A 25,480-nucleotide genomic window follows, 5' to 3' on the forward strand; every position below is an offset into this window, starting at 1 on the left:
TTTAAAAGCCAGCTCCTCGCGTCCTGCCGAAGCTCCTTTGATCTTTGGAAGGAGTGGCTCATGAGCTAATTAATAACACACGGACACGGGGCATGACGCATCATGAGAGCCTCTGATGGGACGCTGCGGTCTGTCAGGGAGCCACAAAGAGGAAGGGAGATCATCCGAAAGGCTCCGTCCCGGCACTGCAGGGAGCGAGGCCCGAGCAGCAGCCCCAACGGCCTCTCTCCCCGCTTGGACCGGGCATTCCGACGGAAATCTCCCAGGTCGGTTAGTCAGCCGACCGCACTAAGCACGACGTGTGCGCTGAGGTGTGACCTTGCGCCCCCCACACAGCACAGATACTGGTGACGGGGGTCAAGTTTAAGTGGTGTGCTCTGACAGGGAATTCCTTACTAATTGAGAGCAGACAAGTCCCTGTGGATTCTGTTCCCGTGAGGATAATGCGATCCGTTCCTCATGTTTGCCAGGAGCTCCCATAGGAAAGTCAGAACAGGGCATGCTGTGGGCATCTCACTCCTGAGCTGGAGGGCAGCAAGAAAAAAAGCAAGAGTGACCACCCTGAACCCGAGGCAAAGCCCCTTTTTGTGTCTTCTTGGCTCAGGCATCAGAAAAAAACCCACTGGGAACAGAACCTGTCCTTAGCTCCTGCCTACAGCAACCAGCATAGACTGGTTCGTAACAGGTCCCCGTAAGAAGCATCACTTCGTACACGAGAAGGATGACGAGAAGCACAGACTGGCACACCAACGGATACGGGAGGCACAGACGCAGCGGCTGCTGCCCCTTCGTGTCCGACGCCGTGGGCAGGAGTGGAGTTGCCTACATTTCACGCTCCCTCATCCTCAGATGGTTCACAAAACCTGCATCCAATTCGCAGAGCTGTCAGCCGAGCCGCACGCACCGCTGCGGATGACACCGACTGATGAGCTCGGCTGTATTTTGGGTTTTTCCCTGGGGGCAGAGCAGCAGTTGCCGACGAAGCCGCGAGAGCGACTGCTGCTGTGGCTGAGCTGACGGCCCGCGGGGTTTGCAGAAGGGAGCCGAGATGGCAGGCAGGCAGCGCCTGGCAGCACACAGGCATCCGATAAACACCAGCTCCTGGAAGATCTAGACGTTTTCCCTTTCCCTTTTCTAGTGAAACCCAGTGCTCGCAACCTTGATGTCCTCCATCACCATCCCATGGTTTCAGAAACGTCTCCTGCCGTCTGACCTGGCTGCCGTGGCAGCTCCCCTGCGTCCCTCATTACCACCCCGGAGTTTTAAGGGGAAGAGAATCACCCTGCGCTGGTTTAAATAAAAGCTGGGCTTGGCTGCTGCGGCCTGGCAGCCTGCAGACGAGGACGCAGAAGAACTTGGGCCCTTGCAGTCACCAGCCTTTGAAGGTGCCCTTCAGCAAATGGCTTTCCCTGTGGTACCATCACACCCAGGGAGCGACAATGGGGGTGGGACAAGATACTCCAACCCTGGCAGAGGGGCTCAGCTCCAGTCTCCAGCCATTTGAACGTGGGTGGCTTGAAGGCCAGCACAGCAGCGTGGCTGAACACCATCCATGTTATCAAATCTCTCAAGAGGCTTCACTGATGATGACCAGCACCACTATCAATACAGTCTCTAAAACTCATGAATTCTCATAATCTTCAGTCATCTGCTGGTTTTTAGGGTAGCACAGAGCTGGGAAAGACTTCCTAGACATCAAGCCTGATCTCCTCTTATCACGTCTAACTACACCAAGTGATCGTGCTATAAACTTTGGAAAAAGCTTTTTACACTGAGGGCGGTGGAGCACTGGCCCAGGGTGCCCAGAGAGGCGGTGGATGCCCCATCCCTGGAAACATCCCAGGCCAGGTTGGCCGGGGCTCTGAGCAACCTGATCCGGTTGGAGATGTCCCTGCTCCTGGCAGGGGGGTTGGGCTGGGTGGCCTTGAACACTCCCTTCCAAACCAAACTATGACTCTATGAAACCTACCGAGAGCTTTGGCAATAGCTTCCCTGGTAGGGAGGCTGGAGATGACGGAGCTCAGAGCTTCTTCCCAATTCCTCCTGATGGCCTTTGCCTGAGGTCAGAGATGACGATCCCACGAGGCATCTCCTGATGTCAGAGGTGATGGTTGACAATGAAAGTAAGACTTTGGATCTGAAACTGATGGTGAAGATGCTTGATATCCTTGACACCAAGATGATGAAGCTCTTGATATCAGCCAGTATCGGCAGTGGGAGGTTCCTCGACCAGAGGTTTCCAGTCTCCTACGCTGAGGAAGAGGGATGTGTAAGGAGGTATCTGAAGGCACAACCTGGGCCGGAGTGAACACCTGACTGCCAGCATCCAGCTCAAACAGGTCAAAACCAACTCTGAGGCTGTACATCAGTGGACCAGAGAGACCGCCGACATCACTGGGAGGAATAACTGGAGCGAAGAATTTGGCGATTTGGTCTGAGCAAGAGGGCAGCACTGACCGAGACTGCCACGACCACTCCTACCGCGTGGAGACGGGGCGTACCTGACATCCGGACGCGCAGCACCCTTCTGTTACACGCACGGGTGCCACGAGCATTCGGCACGGTGTAAGCCAGCTCACAAGACACAGATCTCCTGGAATTCCGTGTGTTATTTAATCTGATGAGCTCATTACCGCTGCCAGGAACACAGGACTAAAGCGTCAGTGATCTGGAGAACTGAGGCCGCTGGAAGCACACACGTAATGTTCTCAGATGAGTGCGGGCGATGGGGTGGGACTGCACCCAGGGCGCACTCCCGCGTTTATTTTAGCCCCAGGAATGCAAGTCTGTCTTAGAGCAAGCACCCCCCGCGCCCTCCACTTGGTGAATGTACTTCAACAGGGAGAGGTTCGGAGAAAAGACAATTGATTTTCATGTTAGCAGAGTTTTTCCGAAACTACCTTAGTTAAAATACTGAGATTTTCTGTTTCTCAGCTGTTTTAATTCACTGTGGATTTAAGCGCATCTGCTCTAGGCTTGCAGAACTGCAGGGGTATTTACAGCAGTCAGCCCAAATCACGATACAATACAAGCATCTCCCTCTAAACCCAGTTCGGATTACAATGATTTTAGTAGCTAGGACAACTTTCATTGCACTTTGATAAATAAAACCCCCACGAGGTTTTAGGCTGAAAGGCTCATGAAAGGCCAAACGTACAGCTGGAACAGATAGCTCGCAGCCAGGCTCCTAGGTGAGGCTATTCCGACGCAGCACCGCCGATAAATTGACTCCAGGCGCGGGGTTTTTCCATTTCTGCAGCACGGTGCAATATTTACACCAGCGTTTGGCTCTGTGAAGTCTTTTGATTTTTGTTGACAGCTGGGTGGTAAATAGGTGTTGTCGCAGCGCAGTAGCCATCGCCGGACACGAGGAAGCTATCGCTGTAATGGCTAACACAACATCTGCCTAAGCAAACGCTGAACCTCATCGCTTCCAGGGCCCTGAGCTCGTGTTACTCCTCTAATACCGATCAGCCCTGCAGCTGGGTTTCCCAGGTTTCGTTATCGTACTGCTAGCATGCTTCAAATCAGCTAGAACTACAAAAACCCCCAAAAACGTAAAGCAAAACACACAACTCAAAGGTTTTACCCTTTCAGGAGCACCACAAATGATCCCACGTGGCAAGCAGCCCCACGGCCAGCGGGGAGGACACCCGGCCACCTTCCAGCCAAGCTACCACCAAGCACGGGCAAGCCCTGCAAAGATCTCCTCGCGGCCGCTCCACCCGGGGCGCTTTCCAAGGACAACTGAATCAACGCCAACGGGACAATGGCGAGGCAGACGCCAAAACGCAAATCCTCTCTCTAGGTGTCCTGCGCTCTCCGCAGCCAGGCCCGCCGGCACGCAGCTCGCCGGGGTACATCGCTACATCAGAGTTCAGCGACACAAGCGCCGGTCTGAGACGGCGCGCTGCGTCGGCAGCGATGGGGTTGTGCCGTCTCGCCGCTCTTTCGTTTGCTCCGAGTCGGAGTGCAGAAGTGTATCTGCGGGCTGGGGAAATAAAGAACAAACTGGAGCGAGGCCAAGGACCCAGAAGAAACTACCGACTTCAAAAAGATAAAAGTTTACAACACAGTTAGTAAAAGAGTGATTTATGCTCCAAGGGATTAGTTTGTTGTATTGGGCCATACCTAAACCCGCGTGCTGCACAGAACACGCTCCGACAAGATGTTTCAGGGCTCCCTTTGAAAAAGACAAGCCTTAGAAAGAGAGGAGGCAGGAAAGGGACCGCTCCTTACACAGGCAAGGGCCGAAGCGGAGCGATAGCCTGTGTGACAGATGATGAAACGAGCCCCAAATTGCTGCCATCTGTTAGCAACCTTTGCCCAGTCAAATGAATTTCATGTGAGGTCAAGAAATCCCAAACTGCCATTTCCTCATTACTATTAACAAGGGCCAGGTGCCACAGAAACCAAGGCTGGATCCAGATGTCCTTCACGTGGCTTTGATTACTCTCCTAGGCTTGGATAACCGTAGGAGGGAAAGTATTACAGACGCGCACAGAAACATCTTTAACATTAATTTCTCCGCAATTGAATTACTGGGCACTAACAGCATTACACCTTCCACCCCGTCGAACGCTGGTCAGCCCAGCGGACGGCGCTCCTGCAAGGTGCAGAGCAGCGGTCCTTCAGAAGCTACAGCATCTGCGGCTGCAACACAGGACGCTGACACGTTTAGCAGGACTGCGTGTGAGAAGCAAGCCTTCCGGCAAGCGACAGCCAAGACACAGGCAACAGCTCGCACTGGAATTTCATCAACACCTCGTTGGATAGTCTTGAACGTCTAAAAAACATATCGGCTTCCCCATCTCTGAAACGGACACGCTCAATGGGATGCAGAAAGCGTGAAAACGAACGGTTGTGTAGTCTGGTCAAGACTAAAATGCTACAGAAAAGCTGAGCACATCCACCAGTTGTATCTGGGTGCCAACCCCGAGCTACAGCACAGCAGAAGGATCGCAGAGAATGAAGCATGGCGCTGGAGCGCGTTCTGAAGGAGGAGCGTGTCTGCCCGGTCTGCACTTATTTACGTACTAGACCAGTCCTCGACTACAAAGAGAAGAAAACATTGTTTTAGAAGAGTCAGCACGGCTATGAAGTTCAGCAGGGAAGCAATAAATATTTCACATCCTGGATCTACAGGGATAACCATTTAACCAATTACAACCCACGCTCAAAGAAAACACGGTAAAATAAATTATTCCAGAATTCTGCCTTCTAGCTTTCCGTCTTGCCAAACTCATCATCACCATCACGTTTCTTAGGGACTAAACAAACATCAGGCGAAACCACATCTTGCCAAAACAAACACAAATCCTGGTCGGACATCTCTCCAGGCATCTTAATGATGCCTCCACAGCAGAAACACAACATCTACGGGCTCGTGATTATCTGTCCCAAAACGAGCACCAAACGCTTTGGTGGAAACATCTACGTGAAATGAAAAACACCCCCAGCACAGCACAGTGAATTCTCACGAACAAGGGAGAAAGGACGGAAACACCCAGGTAGTGGGAGAGTATCTTCAACAAAAAACCCCCCTCCGACCTTGCACATGAGATCTTTAATGGTGACCCACGAAATATTCCTACAGGATAAGCCTAGGCACTGAATTCATGGTTCTAAATGATCACCAACTCTGGAGGGGCATTGCTTGCCATCGAATCATCAAATCACAGAGGGTCTGGGTGGGAAGGGAGCGTTCAAGGCCACCCAGTCCAACCCCCCTGCCAGGAGCAGGGACATCTCCAACCGGATCAGGTGCCGTTACACAAACTCTTCTTTTCTCCTACTGCTCCGAAGGGGCGCGTACCTCACCATGCCCCTCACCCGCAGGCGCTCACCACTTATTTTCTGCCACGGAGTTTAAATGATTGCCACAAAAAGATCAGTCTCAGGAACGGCACCCAGCCTCTTCCAGTTTGCACCGGTATTTCTCGAAGGCCAACGAAGGTGTAGTTACAAGAGCTGCATCTTTTTCCCAGGAAGGCTGTTTGTAAGCAGGACAGTTTCAGTGCTCTGGTTCGTACCACGGCCCCTGAAAATCTCCATGAACATAACTGCTGGAGCGACGAATATTGGCACGGGAAACGGAATGTTTCAAGCTGGCTTTGCTGTCAAAGACAGCTTATTGTAAAGCTGGACCCTGGGCGTTTGGCAAATACTCCAGGGATTTGACGCATACTACTGAACGGCCAAGAAGCAAACCTTCCCATGTAAGTGGCTTGCAGAGCAAAGCCGTTGTCGGCACCCCCAAACCGACAGCCCACGCTCGGACACCTCTCAGACACCGCTCTGACTCTGCGGCCTCGGGGGCATCGCGCGGACTGCAGCTCGCTCAGATCAAAGACGCAGAGACAGCTCAGATGCGGCGTGGTTACCCACCCAGCGCTGCTCCCAGGCACCTCTACATCCCCGGGAGGTTCGGGCTTGAGGACACGATGCTCCTGCGCACAGCCAACTGCTTGGGCACGGCAGGGTGACCCCGTTAACGACGCCGTCGGGTTCACTCTGGCTGAGTCCAGGTGCCGAGCTCCCAAAAGCGGGTGCTGAGGGACGGCGCCTGCGGTTCTGCGGCAAGCAGCTGAGGCCTGATGGGATGAGGAGTCCCAGCAGGCCAGACCCGGCTCGGTCTGGTCAGCTCTGCAACGACCCAGGAGCCTGCAGGTAGGAACTGCATCACAGCGGTGCGTGAACCAGGGTCTCGGCCGTTCCACCCCAGCGCGTCGCATCCCCACACCTTCCCTTCCGCTACGCCAGCGGCGGCACGGCTCGCGAGCCGCAGACTGCCAGGGCCAGGGGTGCGCAACGCCCCTCTCCCGCAGCCGCCGCGTCCCCAATTTACTAACAGCCAAAAGGAGCGTCAGAAGGAAGGGGAGAGTACGCCAAATACAGAAATAAGCTCTCGGGCTCTTGGAGCCCCTCTGAGCACGCGTGGTCCATGCCCAAGCCTTGACTTTCCCTATAACCGCCCACGATAAACCTACAGGGACCGCTGCGCGCGAGCGCCGAGCGTCCCGGTGCGCGCGCTCCAACGGCGTTTCCAGTCTGACCCTCTTTTCACAAACAACGTGCATTAAAACAAAAAAGCATGCAAGTAAGCAGAAACCTCTGGAAGACAAAAACTGACTAATTTTCGCGGTGGGCAGCCCCCTGGGAGAGGCCCTGGTTAGAAAAGGCCCCCGAGCCCCGCAGCCGGCCCGAGGCGCAGCGGCAGGGACCGGTGTGCTCCTCCCCCCAGTCAAAGCAAGGGCAGCCGCAGCGCGTTCGCACAGCGTTGTTAAAATTGGTAACGGCTTAAAAGTTGGGACTTGGCACACACGTCCTTCTCGGCGAAGGCAGGACTTGGAAGACAAGGAACCGAACAAACTCCTGCCTGTTTCTCGCTGTGCCGTCCAAACTGTGATTAAGCAGAGAGGAATGCGATTCAGGGAAGGCATGAATGGAGCGGCGCTCTGCAGAAACTGGCCCGCGTTGGGCTGTTACCTCTTCGCGGGCCGGCGGGAGCATCGGAAAAACCACGCTTCTCCCTGCCTGCTTTCCCAACTGCTATTTTGGAAAACGTCTCTGGTTACTCCACTCCAGGCTTGCAAACGTCCAAGTGCTCTCTGCCTTCTCAGTTTGTGTTTGACCGCACTCGCTGCCTCGCGCCCGCGCGCTCTCCATACGGGGCGGAATGACTGGGTCCTCTGGACCAACGGCAGCAGCCCGCCAAGCGCCCAGCCGAGCGTCGGGAGAGGCTCTCGCAGCTCTTCACGGCCCCTCTCCAGCACAGCGGGTTTACACCGAGCCGCCGGACCCAACCACGCCATCCTGTGTTTATTATTACTCCAGACTTCCGCAGCGTTCAGCCTCCGCCGCCCGCCAGCCGCAGCACTGGACAGAGCAACGCGCTCTCCTCTGCCGCTGAGCGTGCCTCGCAATCCTCTTAGTGCTGCCCGCCGCGCGCAGCGCAGATGGCGAAAGGCGGCAGGGGAGGGCTGCCTGACCCCGGCGAAACTCGCTAACGCTCTGCTGGGCGGCGAGAGGGATGTTCTCGTTCTTCAGAGTGGAACCAGGCCCTGCGCAGACATCGGCAGTCTCCATTTCGGCGCATGCATCCCATCGCTCCAGCAAGTGCCACGCTTTATCCAGGGATCTGGCTCTTGCCTGACACCCAACCACTGCAGGACAGCGTGATCCACCAGAGCAAACAGACTTCCAAGAAAGTAATCCTGATGCGTCTCCATGGATATTCCCTGCCAAGCCTTCCTCCTTGTTTCCACGTGCAAGGCCACCCAGCCCAACCGCCCTGCCAGGAGCAGGGACATCTCCAACCAGATCAGGTTGCTCAGAGCCCCGGCCAACCTGGCCTGGAATGTTTCCAGGGATGGGACATCCACCGCCTCTCTGGGCACCCTGGGACAGGGTTCCACGTCCCTCAGTGTGAAAAATGTCTTCCTTATGTCCAGTCTGAATCTGCCTCCCTCTGTTTTAAAGCCATCACCCCTCATCCTGTCCCACCAGGCCCTGCCGAAGAGTCTCTCCCCACCTTCCCTGCAGCCCCCTTTGGGCACTGGGAGCCGCTCTCAGCTCTCCCCGGAGCCTCCTCTTCTCCAGGCTCAGCAGCCCCAGCTCTCTCAGCCTGGCCTCACAGCAGAGCTGCTCCAGCCCTCTCAGCATCTGCGTGGCCTCCTCTGGACCCTCTCCAGCAGCTCCACGTCCTTCTGCTGCTGGGGGCTCCAGAGCTGGACGCAGCGCTGCAGGGGGGTCTCACCAGAGCGGAGCAGAGGGGCAGAATCCCCTCCCTCGCCCTGCTGCCCACGCTGCTGGGGGTGCAGCCCAGGATGCGATTGGCTTTCTGCGCTGCAAGGGCACACATTGCCGGCTCATGCTGAGCTTCTCCTCCACCATCACTCCCAAGTCCTTCTCCTCAGGGCTGCTCCCCATCCATTCTCTGCCCAGCCTGGATTTGTGCCTGGGGTTGCCCTGACCCACGTGCAGGACCCTGCCCCTGGCCTGCTGAACTCCATGAGGTTCTCACGGAGCCACCTCCCCAGCCTGTCAAGGTTATCAGTGAGTTAAACCATACCGGGGTGGTTCTGGCACTGGAAGAAGATCACTTACAGTCCCTGAATGTCAGAACCTCCCTGGCGCAGTTGTGACACGGTTCAACCAGCACATTCCCCGGCAGCTCCCAGGCACGCCATTCCCAACGCTGCCTGCAGCCACCGGCTCTGGGAGGCTCAGGAAATCTGCCAGCGCGGAGGCAGGCATCCTCACGGCAGCGGCTGTCAGTGTCAGAGAACCTGTCCGTGTGCTTTCACCGGCACAGAGCCTGCACGCTACGGTACTTGTCAGCGTAACCAGAGACGGCATCAGGCTGCCGGCGGGGTGGGCAACCAGATTTGGGTTTTTCCTTGAACTGATCCCAAAGAGGATTGCTGCTGGGCCTGTCCACTCCTGCCCTTGGGAAGGTGGCCTTCCACTTATTTCAGGAAAGTCCTTCAGTTATGAGTACAAACGAGTGTCATTGAAGCGAGTTGGGTCCTATCGGCTCTACAGCTGACAGACATAATCCATCAGCGCTGAGTTTGCTAATCGTCCCCAGAGACCAGAGGCGTACCCCGCAGACGGACGAGGCCGCGCAGTGGGAGCAGGCAGCTGACTCGCGGCGTTGAGGCGTTAGGAGGGATTCTTCCTGTTTTTGTTAAAATGCGTCAGTACACGATGGTGGGAGTCACCCACACGTCCATCAGTGATCCACTCGGGAGCGGTGAGGGGACCTTTGGCTGGACGCAGATCTGAACAGCAGTCTCGGATTCAGATGTCAACACGATGAGACTTCTTCAGCCGCACAGGGCTCCTCAGGGTTGGGAATTCCCCGCTCGCAGGGATGCAAGGATCGTCCCAGCTCGCTGCCTGGGCCCAGCTTCGCTGTAGCCGTTGGTTAAGAAGCTTCCCCTCAGGGAAGGTGTGCGCACCCCTGCCCTCGCACTTCTCAGGCTGACTCAAAGGGATCATCCATATGCTCTGAACCTGAATGACGGCAGGAAACTGGGAACTCCCGACTCCCTCTCCACGGGGCTAAGGAGCAACCCTCCCACGATTTCCATGACTTCATGAGGACTTTTGGGTGAGAGTGTGTCCACTTTTTCTGACTGGTAACACAACCTCGAAACGGATGAGCCCAATCTGCTGTGCCATGCCGTAAGGTTCCCACCATCTTCTGAAAGGAAAAGACTTCCATTCCAGGGCTTAAACGCTCCCACATGAGCTCCTCTGCTGTGAAGCCGTTTCCGTGCCTGTTTGGCATTAGAGAAGTTCTCCTGTGCTGGAGTACGAGCGCTTGATGCTCTTCTGGGTTTGTCGTACGAATTGTACAACACGCCAAAGACATCATACATGTGATGTACATCTTTGTGAGCTCCTCAAATGTTCTTTGGAATATTGAGCAGTACAGCTCTGATGGCTGTTCATTGGACTAAAACCAAAGGGGCTTTAATATTTAGCAGACTATTTAAGTCTCTCACCAGCTGGGACATGAAAATGGTCCTGTTGTAAATTAGGATCTACGCTGGCAAAGATCTTTACTAGCTGGGACACAACAGCCCTAGCAGTAGTAGAGAATAGTTGGTGGCCTCTGAATACCACGTGGCTTGAAAATCCACTGCTGGAATAACGTCCACTGCTGCTCACGGGTGTGACCAGGACTGGCCCCACTGATTCCACAGGGCAGTGCTGCAGGGGGAGAGACAGCACAGAAACTTTGAGCATCTTGATCGGAGATCAGCTCTGAACATAGGCACAGAAGTTAGTGGACTTTCCCGTAAATACCAGGATCAGAAGTAGCGGCTCTCTCCTGGTACAAATCCCTCACAGCTTGCCATGATCTCCTGACCAAGACTGGCCAAGAGACACAACAGCTTCCAGGCCTTCTGAGGACATTTTTGTGACTGGAGTTCGGTCTCTCAGATGCCACCGTGCTCGCCCAGTCTTATGCTGGAGATGAAAGTCAGCTATCACAGAGTTTTCTGTAGGCACTTGGTGGTAACCTCAGCGGCCAAGTAACTTGTTACAAACCTCCCAGGAGCAGCAGAGATCTCTCCTCGGTGCTTACACAGGCCATCACCCCATCTGCAAATACACCAACCAACTGCCCCACCGGGTTAAGAGTTCTGCTGCAGTAGGTGGAAAGCTGGCTCATGACGATGGTCAGGCCATTCAAAACAGTCACACTAACCTGGGCGTCTTCGGCCCCTGGAACACAGCGTGTGCCGTCCCAGTTAAATGCAGAATGAACGAGATGGCATTTTGTTCAGGAAGAGTTTTTTGCTTGCCAAGCACCTTGCTTGAACACAGCCAAGAAAGTTGATCATCTTTAACCCATCTCTGGAAATCTTACTAGAATTATGGAGAAGGCAGAATGCCTTCCGTCTTCCAAGACTGTGGATCCAAGGATGGGGCTGGCTGCGCACACAGTAGACTGGTACCTCTTCCTAGCCACTGTAGGTTTTTATACGCAGGAGGGAAGATGCGACTCTAGAGCTACCAAAACTGGTAGAAGTTCTAAAAGACAGTGGGCTGTTTGATAATACTTTTAAAAAGTTTTTCAGTTGGCTGTTTCTTCAACCCACGCTCTCACACATTCAGCCCTTTGTTCAAGTATTTCTGTTACTGGAGTACATGGATGACCACGAGATCCTGAAGACATCTGGAAGCCAGTGTACGGTCCAATGAGTTCTTCTGGACTCCAAGCTGGAGAAAAGCCATTATCTCCCTTCCAGAACAGTGCAGATACCAACACAACGTGTGATGGGTAGGGTTGTTATCAGCCACAGGAAGTCAGCTGGAGGCCAGTTACCAGCGGTGTGCCTCAAGGTTTGGTACTCGAGCCAGTACTGTTTAACTTCTTCAGTCATGGCCTAGGTGACAGGACAGCACGCACCTCAATGAGTCTGCAGACAACTCAATACTGGGAGGAGTAGCTGGTACTCCAGACGGTTGTGCTGCCGTTCAGAGAGACCTTGAAATGCTGGAGAAATGGCCAGACAGGGACCTCATCAAGTTCAACACAGGGTGCAAAGTCCTGTTCCTGGGAAGGAATAACCCAGGAGCAGGATTTGTTGGGGTCTTGCAGAGGAGTTGAGCGTGGCAGAAAAAGATGTTGGGGTCCTGTAGAAAAGCTGAACATGAGCCAGTAACGTACCCTTCCAGCAAAGAAAGTCAACAGCACCCTGGGCTGTGTGGGCAGCAGGTCGAGGGACGTGATCCTTCCCCTCAACTCGGCACTGGTGAGGCTGCATCTGGAGTGTTGGGTCCAGTCCTGGACAACCCAGTACAAGCATGATTTAGAGCAAGAATGGAGCAAGTCCAAGGAAGAGCCAAAGAAGATGATTAAGAAACCGGTGTATCTGCCGTATGAGGAGAAGCTGAAGGAGCTGGGATTGTTTAGCTTCAAGAAGAGAAGGCTCAGGGGGATCTCACCAACACAGACAAATCCCTAACGGAAGAAAGTAAAGAAACCAGAGCTAGACCCTTCTCAGTGGCATCCAGTGAAGGGACCAGAGGCAATGGAATGGAAATACAGGCACAAATGGAAATACAGGAAATTCCCTTCAAAAATAAAGGAAAAAAACCCCTCTCTTATGGTGGGGCACTGAAGCACTAAGAACCATTGCCCAGAGAGGTTGTGGAGCCCCCATCTTTGGAGACACCCAAAACACGACGGGACAAACTCCTGAGCGGCTTTCTCTAGCTGACTGTGCTTAGAGCATGGAGGCGTGGGCTACACGATCTCCAGAGATGCCTTTCCATCTCAGCTACCTGGTGATTTCTGCGTGTTTCTCAGACAAGTGGCGCAGGGCATTTCCACTTTTTCAGGTTGCACCTTCAGAGTTAAGAGGCGAGCATGTCAAGCTACTTCAGTCCATGCAAATGTAAGAACGTAAAGTTTCAATTCCTACAGCTCTGCAATGTGTCCTTTGGTTGGTCAAAATCTGCCTTCTTGAGCTTCAAATGCTTTCTGGCTCATTCATCACAGGTTCCAACAGAATGGGACCGGACAGAATACTGACATTATTTTAGCAGTCCGTTTTGGCTCTCTTCTCCTCCTCCTAACAGTGTTCCAGGGAACTAAGGCAGGTAAAATTGGGCAAATTCTTCCTCTGATCTCATATTTACCCCTTTTCTTTCTCCACAACCAAGATGAACATCACAGTGCAGGAAGAACAAGCCAAAATAATGCCGCATTTCCACGCAGATGGGTACTCTGAGCAATGCTGCTGTAAGAGAAGGACATACGATACAGCATTCCACTTACACAGTTAGGAGCTGGAGGACAGGGACGGTGGTGTCTTGGTTGTTTTCCTTCCTCCAGGAAATTCCTTGACGATCACTGCTGCATGCTGCCATCTGGTCCCTTCGCTAAGCCAAGGAATTTCTGCAAGGTGCCTCAGCAAACCCCGGGATAAATCCTCACTGGAAGCATTGACTAAAGATGAGCTGGGCTCCCACAGGAGAGGCACACCTACCACCACCTTCTTGTGAAATTGATGGCAGAACTTTAATAAAGGAGCCACCAAAAGCCAGTTTCAGCACAGGAAGCACCGAAGCATTTTCAGCAATAGAAGTTACCCAGAAATACGTATTTCCTTACAAAAAACAAGGCACCAGAATTTCCAGTTCATGTATCAAATATCCCACTTGGCTACGTGATAAACAACATGTAAACCCCCCAACAATGAGAAATACAGGATTAATCTCATTAAAGATTTGTGCGGAAAGAAAACCGCGTTTGAAAATGCCGAACATGCATTCTGCTGGAGAGAAGACGTGAACATCTGGCTGTTTCCGAGAGAAGCAGAAGGGCTCCCTCTGGAGTGGATCCCGACTAACACAGGGCAGGCAGAGAACACGGAAATCGGTAACGACGCAAACGCGTTCTTGTCTCTTGTTAGTTTACTCATCCTGTTTACAACGAGCACGCTGGGACTGACTCAGGAGCTGCACCATGACTGAGGGATGTGGAGCCATGCCCAGAATATTAAGTCATTAATTAGTTTTCATGCATGGACTTGTATGTGGCGAGGAGGCAAATGAAAGGATTCCTGAAGAGACAAGAAAGCTTTCTTAGCATGTAGAACACTCCAAAGAAGCGCCAGCAAAACACAGTAGGAAGCCAGCTGAGAATCCACGTTTTCAGCCCGGGATGATCATGCACAACTCCGTACAAACCTAATGACTGCAGCCACCGGCTATCAACCGAATTTGGGAGGGAGGGGGAACAGCTCTAAGGACACACACAAAACCATGCTCTGCTGCTTTCAGAGGGACAGGGAGAAAGGCCCCGCATCCCCGCGGTTTGTTTGCACACACGCTCATTGACAGAAAATTGTATTTTCATGCAGAAAGGAAAGAGTCGGATCACCTACAAACTGAAGTCAACTTACTGCCTGCTTTTGCTCTTCTTCCTATAAATGTTGGCAAAAGAAAAAGGTGAAGAGAGAAACAGGACAGGTTAATTATCATACGGAAAGGCAACACACACAAACACACACAGACCCAGCGCAGAACAGAACGCGGCAAATCCTAGAAACATCGGCAGGCATGGATGGAAACAAGGGCGCTGGACGGAAAAAAAAAGCAAAGGTGTCACTTGTTCCACTCCCAAAAGGAGACTCTTGTCTAAAAAGGCCGTCAGCGCAGGCCGAGGTCGAATGCTCGGGATGGCTGTCACAGCACGGACACATCCGATGCATCCAGCGCATGTCTTTTGCTTTACGCAGAACCTTTACTGGCCCCTCTTCCCACCCCGCACTCAGAAACGCCTCTCTAGCTGTCCTCTGAAATATCAGACCACCGTCCTCCGAAGGCTGGAAATTCCGCCTGGAGCGCGCTCCCGCTGCGCGGCATTGGGCTCCCTGCGTGCACAAATCTGCCGGCGCACAGACCCAAACGGGCACAGCCCGAGAGACAAACCAGCACCCATCACCGCCGGGCCCGCAGGGACCTCTGCATCTGCAGACTCAAAAGGGCAAATTAACGAGCGGCCGGCAGCCAGGCCTGGGACAGGAGGGGAGAAACCGGGAGGCAGGAGCACCGACGATGCGGTGTAAGGAAAAAGGTGCAGAAAAAACAATTCCTTTGCTGCAATGTTTGTCCGTATGGATCATTTCTAATTTGAAAGACCAAAAAAGGTGAAATACGGAAGAATTTATCCTCTTTTGAAGCAGGGAAACGTACGCTGTGTCGCTGTTGGGCTAGCACGGTCACATCCTGCCTTCAACTATACGAGAATTCCTGGGAATCAGGAAAACATCACATGGCTGAGGGTTTCTTTTATAATTCCAAGATTTTCAAAGATGTTGTCCTCACAAATACAACCACCACTTGGAGTGCCAGGGGGGGCTCCGTCTGCGGGCTCGGCTGCGTGGAGGAGCAGGGCCGTCGCGCGGGCAGCACCTCCGTGCCTCCGGCAGACAGGCCGGCAGCACGCTGTGGTGACTCTCACACGCGGGAACAGCAACTGCAGCTTTTCCAGGGTAACGGAGCGCGTTCCCCATGGAATGCCAGTGCAGAGGGCAGCAGGGCCACTGGGAAGCACGTCTCCCCAGAAATCCAGGTGATGGAACTAAAACTCACGGAATAAGAGCTCCTTCTGGCCTTGAAATCCATGGACCCAGTCACCCACCTTCCCTCATTTATGTCCCGCCTGAGCAGGGTTAACCGGAGCCTGTCCCTTAATTCGGAGCAGCTTCTCCCTGACACTGCAACAGATGTTCTCCTGGCTGCACTGAGGGCGCTGGGAGATCTCTGGGAGCAACCGCAGAGAATCCCACATTTCTGAGCAGATACTTTTGTTTTTTTCTCCCAGGACCCGGTTTTCTCTCAGGTGTGTATTTCGGCGCTGCCCTCCCCGCACTCCCACACGTTTCCAGTTGTTCCTCCCACCAGCGCTGGGACCCACAGGACCAGACGGTGAGCCAGGCCAGGGAAAAGATCTTAAATGATCTCCACTCTAGGAAAAAAGTTGTCAGTTTGAAAAATGAGGCTTTAGCATTAACTACAGATGTGAAAAAAAAAAAAATCTCAAGAGGCGTGGAGCTTTGCTAGAAGGCCTGCGCGGTGATGAGATAAATCATCAAATCGGCTGGTGAGGAAATTACCGCGGGGGAAATGGAAACAGTGAAATGGGATACGTCTGCCGAATATCCGTGCAGCTGGAAGCAAAAGCCCTGCAAGAAGGCAGAGAGCCATCGCTGCGCGCTACGTATGAGAGGAGTGCCAGCTCATGGCAGTAGGTGCTTTATGGAAGACTCCAGGAGAAAGGGAAAGCTAAGCCAACGGCCTAGCAAGAAGATAAAAATTATTGGAAGAAAGTCGTCGACGACAGTACTGACAGGTGGTGGCCACCGATCTGCCCAGACGGACAGGTTGCCTCTCGCGCGCAAGGGCTGGATCTGCTTAACCAAGGGCTGGCTGGAGGAGCCAGCAGGACGTGAGGCTGGCAGCCAGGGGCAGCCCCGCGGCCACCGCAGCAGCCCTGCGGACTGGGAGGCTGCAGTATCGAACGCAATTGTGCAAGGACCTGCTCTCTCGCATGATCTGCACGTGCCTATGCTGCTAAAATCTCTCGTCACCCTGACCGGGGTGGGCACCCGATGGCCTCTGTGTGGTGGTTGGAGATGGTTTGGGAAGGCACTGGCAGCTCCGATGCAAAGGCCCATCCAAGGAATGCTGTCTGGCAGTAACGAGCTCACCCGGACAGAAGCAGCCAGCGTCTCACAAGCGCATGGGACGACCCAGCCACCAGTGACGGCACTTAGCGAAAAGCTGAACGACCAGAACTTCTCCTTCGGGGAAAAGCACTCACAAATCCCTGCAACTGCAGCATCAACACACGTTGGCAATACGACGTGGAAGGACGCTTGATGCAAAAACCAACCTCCACTCTAAATCGCCACGGCGTGGGTAGGTGGCTGTGCGGGCTAACGAACACCAGAGCAGGACGCTAATCGCGGGGTTTTGATTACCGCTGCACCAGCAACCAAAATACCCGAGGGCCTTTCTCCGCTCGGAGGCCAACCATCGCAGCACGGCTCGCCACGGGAAAGGCGGACGAACCTCCAGAGAACAACTGCGTCCTTCCAAATGTAGACTTCCCTCTCTCCCTTGTCCCCAGAGGGGGCTGAGGCACGAAACTGTCAGACAACCAGAGTTAGGGAACTGAATCCAGCCCTAAAGGGTGAAGTGAAGGCAGCATTAGAAGTGTAAAAAATACTGCATGAGGAAATGGAAAAAACCCTAAAAGCCTAACAGCTGATGTAAATTATAAATGAAAATTTCTGAAGTGCACCGAATGACGAGAGAAGCTAAAACCTTGTGGGGAAAATGCGTGTCTGGCAGGGGGAAAACCACCCAAAAGGAGACTTGGAAGCAAACACAAACACCAGAAACAAAAGGAAGGCTCGAGGTGGTGCGTGCTGCTTCTCGATGGCCGTGGCACCACTCCAACGCGGGAAGAGAAATGGGTATTTCTGCTCTGTGTGTGACTGACAGCGCCCTCCCCGAGCAGCTGCTGCCAGCAAACAGGGAGGTGCTCTCCACTAGCAATGGGAAAAGGTGTCAAAAAGGACCCACTAGAGACAGCATTTCTAGATCTGTAGGCCCGGGCAGGCTGCAGCTAGGATTCTTAAATAATTACAGGAGGAGTCGCGTGGTCCGGCCAAGGTAACAGATCTTGGAATACCCAGGCCTGGAACGTGCTGGTATCCAAAAAGGGAGGTTAAGACAAATGAGCATAAACATCTTACCCTGTCATTAATGCACTCAAAGTGACCGGAACGCTGACAGAAGACTCGGCTAACAAGCAAAACACGGAGCACTGCAGCCTCGTGGAAAGAGGCCTTGCCAGAGAAACCTCGTTTGTTACTCGAACGCATTGCACGTTTGGCTCCCGAAGGAGCCGCACAGTCGTGACGCGTGTTCATATCTGCAGTCCCTTTAGAGGCCAGACCCGTAACACGCCGTCGTTAACCAGTCAGCACCGCACACAACGAACACAGCACCTTGCACGGGGTCGGCTCTGGGTAACCGACGGCTTCAGAGAGCAGGCACCGGTGAGAAAGGCACAAAGGAAACCAGTGATGGAGGGTGAGGAAACTCCTCCTGTAACTCTCTGTGCAGTGCTGCTAAGATTCAGAGAAGAATTCAACAGACAGTTTGGTTTTTCCCAATTTAAAAATTATATTAAAAATCTGGAGAAGGCAAAGAAATCACCATAAAAATACTGCGGCACACTATTGTGAGAAGCTCAGAAAGGCTCTACGTGCCTGACTGATCTAACAAAGAAGATTGAGAGGTGCCGTCACAGAGATGAGTAAGCATCTGCGTAGGAAAAACCCGGGATGCTAAAGTACTCCTTGATTTAACGGAGGAGAACCGCGCGCACCAAAGCCAACGGGCGCAAACTGAAGCTAAACACATTAACGCTGAAAATGAGCGCACATCTTGAGTGTGCAAGCAGATTTGCACTGCCAGTGAATGCTCCATTTTTGACTTCCTCAGCTCAAGAACAGATGTCTTTCTGGAAGATGCTTTAATCAAAGAGCAGGTCCATAGAAAGCCAGGAAGGGGGAACGCAAAGAGCCATGCTGTGGAACAAGTAGAACCAAATAATTACAAGAGTCGCAGGCTCATAGGATAATTGAGGTTGCAAGGGGGCTGGGGGTCTCACGTCCAGCCTCCCGCTCAGATCAGGGTCAAGTTAACCTCAGAGCAGGTTGAGCCCCCTCCAGTAGGGCCCTGACAAACCTCCAGGGATGGAGACAGCACGACCCCTCCGGGGCCCCGCTCCACCGCTCGAGCATCCTCGTGGGGAAGAAGCTTCTCCTTACATCCAGTCCCATTTGCCCTTACAGATTTAAAGCAATTTTAGGAACCGGGGGAGTTAATTAACCAGGTTTATAAATGAAGAGGCTAATAAGAGTCATCTTCTAAACTAATCTTCTGTATAACACAGCCTAGGAGGCGTCATCAAAGCCTCTGTCAAGCTCATAATTGCACTGCGTGATTCAACGTGGCGAAGGGGCCCCAAAACCATCCGTTTATCCCACACGAGTCAGTTACAGCTCCCTTCCCTCTGCCGCAACCCTCCTCCCTCATCTGCCTCCCCAGCCGCAGCACCTGCCGCTCCTGTCGCGCTCTCTTCCCTCCCCAACACCGCGCAGCATGCTCCACGCTCTCCTCAGCGCTGCGGCACCGACGCCGATGCCCTGCGCTGCTCCGCACAACGCCGCGCTCACGTGTCCCGGCTGGGCCGAGAGGGAGCACGCGCGTTCCACGGGTTCGGAGCAGCGCATCCGAGAAAGACAATCCTCTGGCCTTGGAGGCTTTTGAGGTGGGACAGAGGAAAGTCAAGCCAGCCAGCGGAACAGCTGCTCACCCCAACGAGGTGACAGCATCGTGATGGGGAGAGTGCATTTGCGAAGGCTTGCGAGTGCTTTGAAAATAACAGGGTCTGCAGAAAACCTCACATCAGAGCTCGTCACCGTGTTAAGGCAGCTACCCAAACTGATTTGTCATGAAGGGGCTCCTCAAACGTGTGCAAGAAACAAGCTCAGACTGTGGTCACCTGAACCACAAGGAATCAAACTGCTCCCGTGCAACAACTTGTTATACTCTCCTAAACGTGTAATTCCGATTTGGACGCCCATTTTCAGAGGTACCACACTTCAGCTTACACAGGTTCAGGGTCTGAAGAAATCAAGGTCAGTTTAGCAAGTGATTGTCTTCGGTATTTTTAGAAGACAGACATTAAAAGGCCGAACAGGAAAAAGTGACAGTGTGCAGAACCACCAACTTAAAAAAAAAATACGACTCCCCAAATGTTAATGCTAACTATGTGCTCATCCGCACCGGGAAACGAAACAGAGCGGGCTGCTCTGAGGAGTCGGTGGTCACAGCCTCCGTACACACGCTCCTGTTCCAGAAGGCAAGCCTCATCTGAAGAGCGACAGACGATGTGAATCCGTTATCACTTCCAAGTGCAGAGAAGCTCTTGTTTTTCGGGAGCTGCGGAGATGTGCCTGTAGCTACTCTATGAACCCCTGCCTGCTCCTGTCAGCGTCGCTGCTGCGATCTCCCCACGTCCTCCACTGCCTGTAGCATCTTTGCTGCATCTTCGCTTAGATCAAAAAATCTTTCTGTAAGGACAAGGTTTTGCCATTCGCTTTACAGAGAGGCTCTTGTCCAATTTAAAGAATGGAAAGAATAAACTCCTAACAATATTTCAGGCCACAGCCACCGACTACGGGCTCAGCTCTAGCAGGACGCTACAAAAACAGCGATGGACTCTCAGCAGAAATCCCAACAGCAACAGATCAGAGCCAACACCATCACACTCCAAAGCAAAATTCCCTGGACAGCGCCGGGTCAGGGTGACACCACCCGGGGAATCAGCTCCGTGCCGCTGCGGAGTCGCGCTCTGTGTCGCAGAAACTACAGCTCCCAGTTTATGTTCCAGTTAAAGCTGGAAGAACTGAATCGGGTGCCTGGAACAGTGTGCAGCTGCTGACCAAATCTAAGACTTGGTTAAAGCCTTCCAAATCTTCGGGGTTCTGGACACTTTAACCAAAGCAGCGGCACACGGACCTGGAAACCCGCTAACCACCGGCACCGACACGCGGAGCCAGCACAGGGATGACTTCCTTGCAAATCCCTTCTACTCCGCATGAAGGATTTACAATGGAACGACAGCAAAGCAGGAATCTCCGAGCAGCAACAGTGAGTTCCCGGCCGGGGAAGGGAAGGGTGGCAGTTCTGACAGGGACGGCTTACTTTGAGCAGCTTCATCAGCCCCTCGAGCTGCACCATCAGTTCTCTCCTGCTTTCCTGAAGTGCAGACATCCTCTGTTCCAGTTCATCCTTCCTCTGTCTGTCCAGGTTACATGAAACAAAGAGTCAGAAAACAAACTTTGGGTATTTCAAAACCACTTCAGGAAATTCTCTCATATAACTCTGTCTTTGGTTTCCATCACCCCTCCCTGCTTCCAATTTACAAAAACCCAGCGAAGCACTGCACAACGACCACGAACCCCAAATAAACCGAGCGGGCTCAAGTTCACTTAAAACCCCAAGATCGACACTCAGCACCTCGGTAGCAGAAAGCCCTTTTCAAGAGCCCTGTGTTTTGGAAAAAAAAAAAGCCCACTTCTTTCTTCCCCTGTAAGAACTTTCTTAACGTCAGACCCGGGCGTCCTGCAGAGCTTTCAGACCAGCAAGAACGAATTACGGGAGCAAAGACAGAGAGAAAAAACCAGAGAAAAGGCTGCAGGTGTTTGGAGAGGAAGAGCTACCACCTGTCTGGAGGGGGCTGCGCAGAGCTGTTCCAGGCCCCAGCGCGACGTGCAGTCTTTGCACATCTGCTGCACCAGAACCCAGGTAACAAGCAGAGGAGATAACAGGTGACCTTCCCTTTCCTTGGCACCCGACAATCACTGTATTGCTACAGACGACTATCTGTGAGATATTTAAGGAAACATGACTGTTTGGTTTTATTTTATATTTAAAAAAATATAAAGGCGTGACTAATATAAGGGGACATTCAAAGACGCACTGGCAATACATCAGGAGCTCAGTATCTGACAAGATTTAAGAGATGCTGGGCCCCACAAATCCCAGTCTCAGGTAATGACAAATAACTAAGAAAAAAACAGATTAGAAAGGCTTATGTATTCATCTGCCGTTATTTGTGTGGCCATCATAATGTCTTAATCCAAAATTAAGTGCACCACATATTACAGACGGAATTTTTAAATGGCTTAGATCAGATCTCTGTTCTCACAAGATACGCTAGGAATAAATCATCCTGCGCATTTTAATAACCAACCAGTTCTGGAAACACCAACTGGAAATAAGAATCTGGAAAAGAACAGGCATTTCACTTAAAATGGAATAAATCTGAATAAATGGGACAACTTCACCGACTGAATAGATCTGTCGAGCACGGCTGGCTCTCGCGGTGGCGGCTGAAAACGGCCCAGCGTAAGCACAGACCCCAGCCAGGACAGCGCGGAGACTACCGAACGGAATTAACCCGGTGCCACACCGGGTCTGAAAATGGGAGCAGACAACAAAGCACTGACTACTCTGGGTACTTCTTCCAACAGCTCTCTGTATTTTGAAGTATGCAGTTATTAAATGTTGAAACATCACAAAAGTAAGGCACCAGAGAGATGAATACACCTCCCTGGGCACCCAGGAGGCGTTAAAACCCCACCACAGACGTAGCTTTACCCATCCATACGGTCCTTTCTCTCTCCCTAGGTCATCCCAAAGTCCGTGGCTTTTATTCTATTGTTACTTGACACAAAATTCTGGTTAACAGCTACGAATAATGTACAGCCCAGCACACTAAGGAAGTACAGCTCTGCAAACGCAGTTGCTAATGAAGAATCATCAACGTGCCCGTCTGATTTTGGCTGACGTTACTCAATTTCTTTTTCAACGACCTTCAGTGAAGAAAGCAGCTGTTTGTCAATGACAAAAGGTGTTAGATGTTTAAAAAAAAAGGCAGGAGAGCCTCTAGAGACAGACAGAGACGCAGCCTGAGGCACCGCTCTGGGGCGAAGTGTCCTTGGCACTGTGCGGGAAGGAGCAGGATGTGGACCAGCGGGCAGGAGCGGCCAAGCGTGCCCACGCGGGTTTGCAGACCTGGGACCGGTTCATTTTCCGTGGGTGACCCTTCTCACACCTTCCCAGCCTGAACTCTGCGCCGCAGCTGAGATCATCCGGTCACAGGTGCCTGCGCAGAGCTACGGGCAAGGCCATGGCTCGCCGCTCGCAGGCAGGGGGACGTCTCCTTGTCAGCTGTGACTGAGAGGCGCTTCCAGGCCACAGGCAACTGCTGTGACCTTCCAGTGTGATGCTACGCAGCCATGAAAATTAACGTACACTCTGAATTTACAGCACCAACGAGACTACGGAGGAGACGCTGCAGGCAGGCCTGCCGCCCCGACGCAGGAGAGCCGCAGGGGATGAGGAGCTCGGCAGCCAGCTAATGGGATAGCTGGAGACCCCGCAAACCCGCTTCACGGGGAAACCGGAGATGTTCGAGCCATTTAGGCAAGATGAAGACAAGAGGGGAGGGAAGCAAACCCTCTAAACACTCTCACACAGAGAGTGATTTTGAAAAAGACCCCTTTAGCCGGGTAGAGAAACGCACGGAAAGGCGAGGTTTGGGAAGCGGCACTCGGCCGAGGAAGGTCTGAAACAGCACCACGTTCTCAGCCCGCTGAGCGCGGATGGGGACAGAAGTGAACTGGCGAGGGCAGGAAGAGCGTTGGGGGACGCGGTGCCCTCTCCGTCTCTGAAACGAAAGCCTGAACATCTGCCAGGGCTGCTGCGGCCCGGTCCAAAGGGGCTCTGCAGGGAGAAACCTCCCAGCCTGTGCTACCCGGGAGGCCGGATTGCACAGTCACGATGACCTGACAGGCTTTACACGCTCAATTCAACCTTTTTTTCTTTCATAACTCTTCTATTTGAAGGCCAGAAATGGCCTTTAATTTCTCCTGGTTAGCTCTGTTTTGTTCCAAATAACCTGTATTTTTGGAAAAACATCTCCAGGAAAGACTTCCAGGGACTGAAAACTCTACCACTGCTCTTGAGATTACTGCCTCGCTCTAAAAAGCACGCGCTTCATTTGTGGTCTGAATGTAGCTGGTTTCCAGCTTCAGCTCTTGGTTCTTACATCCTTTTCTGCTGAGTCGAAGAGCACATCAAGTCGCCCCGCAGTCTCCTTTTCCTCCACCTCTTGCACAACATCTGTGGCTATCTTCTGTCTCCTCCCCAGTTTTTTAATAATTTAAAAAAAAATGTAAAGCATAAAGCTAGAGAATCTATATGAAAGATCACAGCGAGACACCAAAATGTGCTATCATGTAGCAAATTCTGTATGAAAAAGCAATGGAAGAAGTTGCAAGCCTTGGATTTTGCAAGATGGGGCTGGCTGACACCTTGCAGGCGCTGCCCGCAGTCGCACTGCGCGTTACGGAAACCCTCAAACATCCCCGGGCAGCACCAGCACCGCGCCACAGGAAAGGTTTACCCACTGAACGCAGCACAGCGCCGTCTGCAAAGAGCTGCTGCTGCCAAGGGCTTAAATTTTGGAACCTACTTGAGATTACAGGTGGCATTTTTGGAGGCTGAGCTCTGAATTAGCTCGTAATAGGAGGAGAAATAAAACAGAGCCAGAGAACGCCCTTGCGACTGCCCAAACTACAAACACTTGATTCTATAAATACGGACAGCTTTCCCTGTCACTTCAAAATGGGAACGTAATCAAAGAGGCTTTGAAGACTGTTCTCCAGCCTTGGATGTACGTCTGTAGGTAGGACCTTCTGGCGTTTCACTGCCTAATCAAAAAACTGGCATCTATCTTAGCTCCACTCCTTCGGACAATAAATGACAGGCAGTTAACGCCACTTCTGCGAGTTTTCCCTATCAGTTTCTTCTTTACCATTTTCTGAACTATACAAAGAGAATTCTTTTTAAGATTCGTTTTTATGTACTTCTAAATCCACGTTAAAAAAGGCAAATTGCCGTTTAAAATAATACTTTAGGGCCACTGAAGACACGCTGATACCACCCTTTCCCGAACAACAGCCCACGCTACGGAGCAGACCCCGCGGGCTGCCCGGCCCCGGTACCGAACGCACGCCAGCTATAGATATTCATTTACCGCAGAAGCCGCAGTTCAGCCAGTAGAGTTGGGTTCTGCTGGGCCTTCTCGGGGGTGGGCTGAGAAGCTTGTTCATGTTCCAGCCGGAGACGCTGAATTTCTTGGAGTATCTCTCTACAGAAACGACGGGGAAGATTAAAGGAGAAAGAGGTCAGCCTCTGCACCGCTCTTAAATCCCGTTACAGCCCTTCAGGCGCTCTCCCTGTCAGTCTCTGGCCCAAGCACAGCGATTCTGCTCATGTGTGGCTGGCACAGACTCAGCGCCAAGGCAGGAAAGTTAGTGCAGCCCTATGAATTGCTGTGACACACAGAAAACTTACTACTTCAGTAACAGGACGCACGAAATCCCTATGTGCCATACGCTGGCAACGGCTCTCCAAAACCTTCACGTGGAACGGGCTCAGAGACCGTTCTAAGGAAAAAACCTCTATTTTCAGCACAATCTGCGCTGCGTGTTCTGTAGGAAGGGCTCCGAAGCGGCACCGCCAGCACCGCGGCCGTGCCAGCTCCGCTTCGCTTCCCGCTCACCCTTCCAAGGGCTCCCGGCAGGCCAGCAGGAATAAGGATAACAGCTCACGGTAACAGAGGCAGACTCTGAGCTCGCGCAAAGGGAAGGCGATCAGCCAGCAGCCCTACTAGGGCCGCTGCGTTCTGCGTAGCCGCAGGTGAGGGAACGCCGCACCCACAGCCAAGGACTCGCTCATTAAAATGGAAATGAAATCCTTCAGAGAGCGAAGATTATAATCTCTAATCCTCCCC

At 52.7% G+C, this 25,480-nt stretch overlaps 1 protein-coding gene across 9 annotated transcripts in view; it reads right to left on the reverse strand.

Annotated features, from left to right (window-relative positions):
- Nucleotides 1-25,480, reverse strand: part of DTNB (dystrobrevin beta) — a 175,739-nt gene that overhangs the window by 34,277 nt on the left and 115,982 nt on the right. For 7 of the 9 annotated variants that reach the window (XM_086743545.1, XM_086743544.1, XM_086743542.1 and 4 more), the window contains 3 exons: nt 24,722-24,835; nt 20,821-20,917; nt 14,433-14,453 (listed from right to left, as the gene is read on the reverse strand). In XM_086743545.1, the coding sequence (XP_086599671.1) occupies nt 14,433-14,453; nt 20,821-20,917; nt 24,722-24,835 (232 nt within the window). The remainder of the gene's footprint in view (nt 1-14,432; nt 14,454-20,820; nt 20,918-24,721; nt 24,836-25,480) is intronic. The other 2 variants (XM_086743543.1, XM_086743541.1) reach the window with 1 other exon arrangement.

Source organism: Chlamydotis macqueenii, chromosome 3 (assembly GCF_036417535.1).
Source record: "Chlamydotis macqueenii isolate bChlMac1 chromosome 3, bChlMac1.mat, whole genome shotgun sequence".
Lineage (NCBI taxonomy): Eukaryota > Metazoa > Chordata > Aves > Otidiformes > Otididae > Chlamydotis > Chlamydotis macqueenii.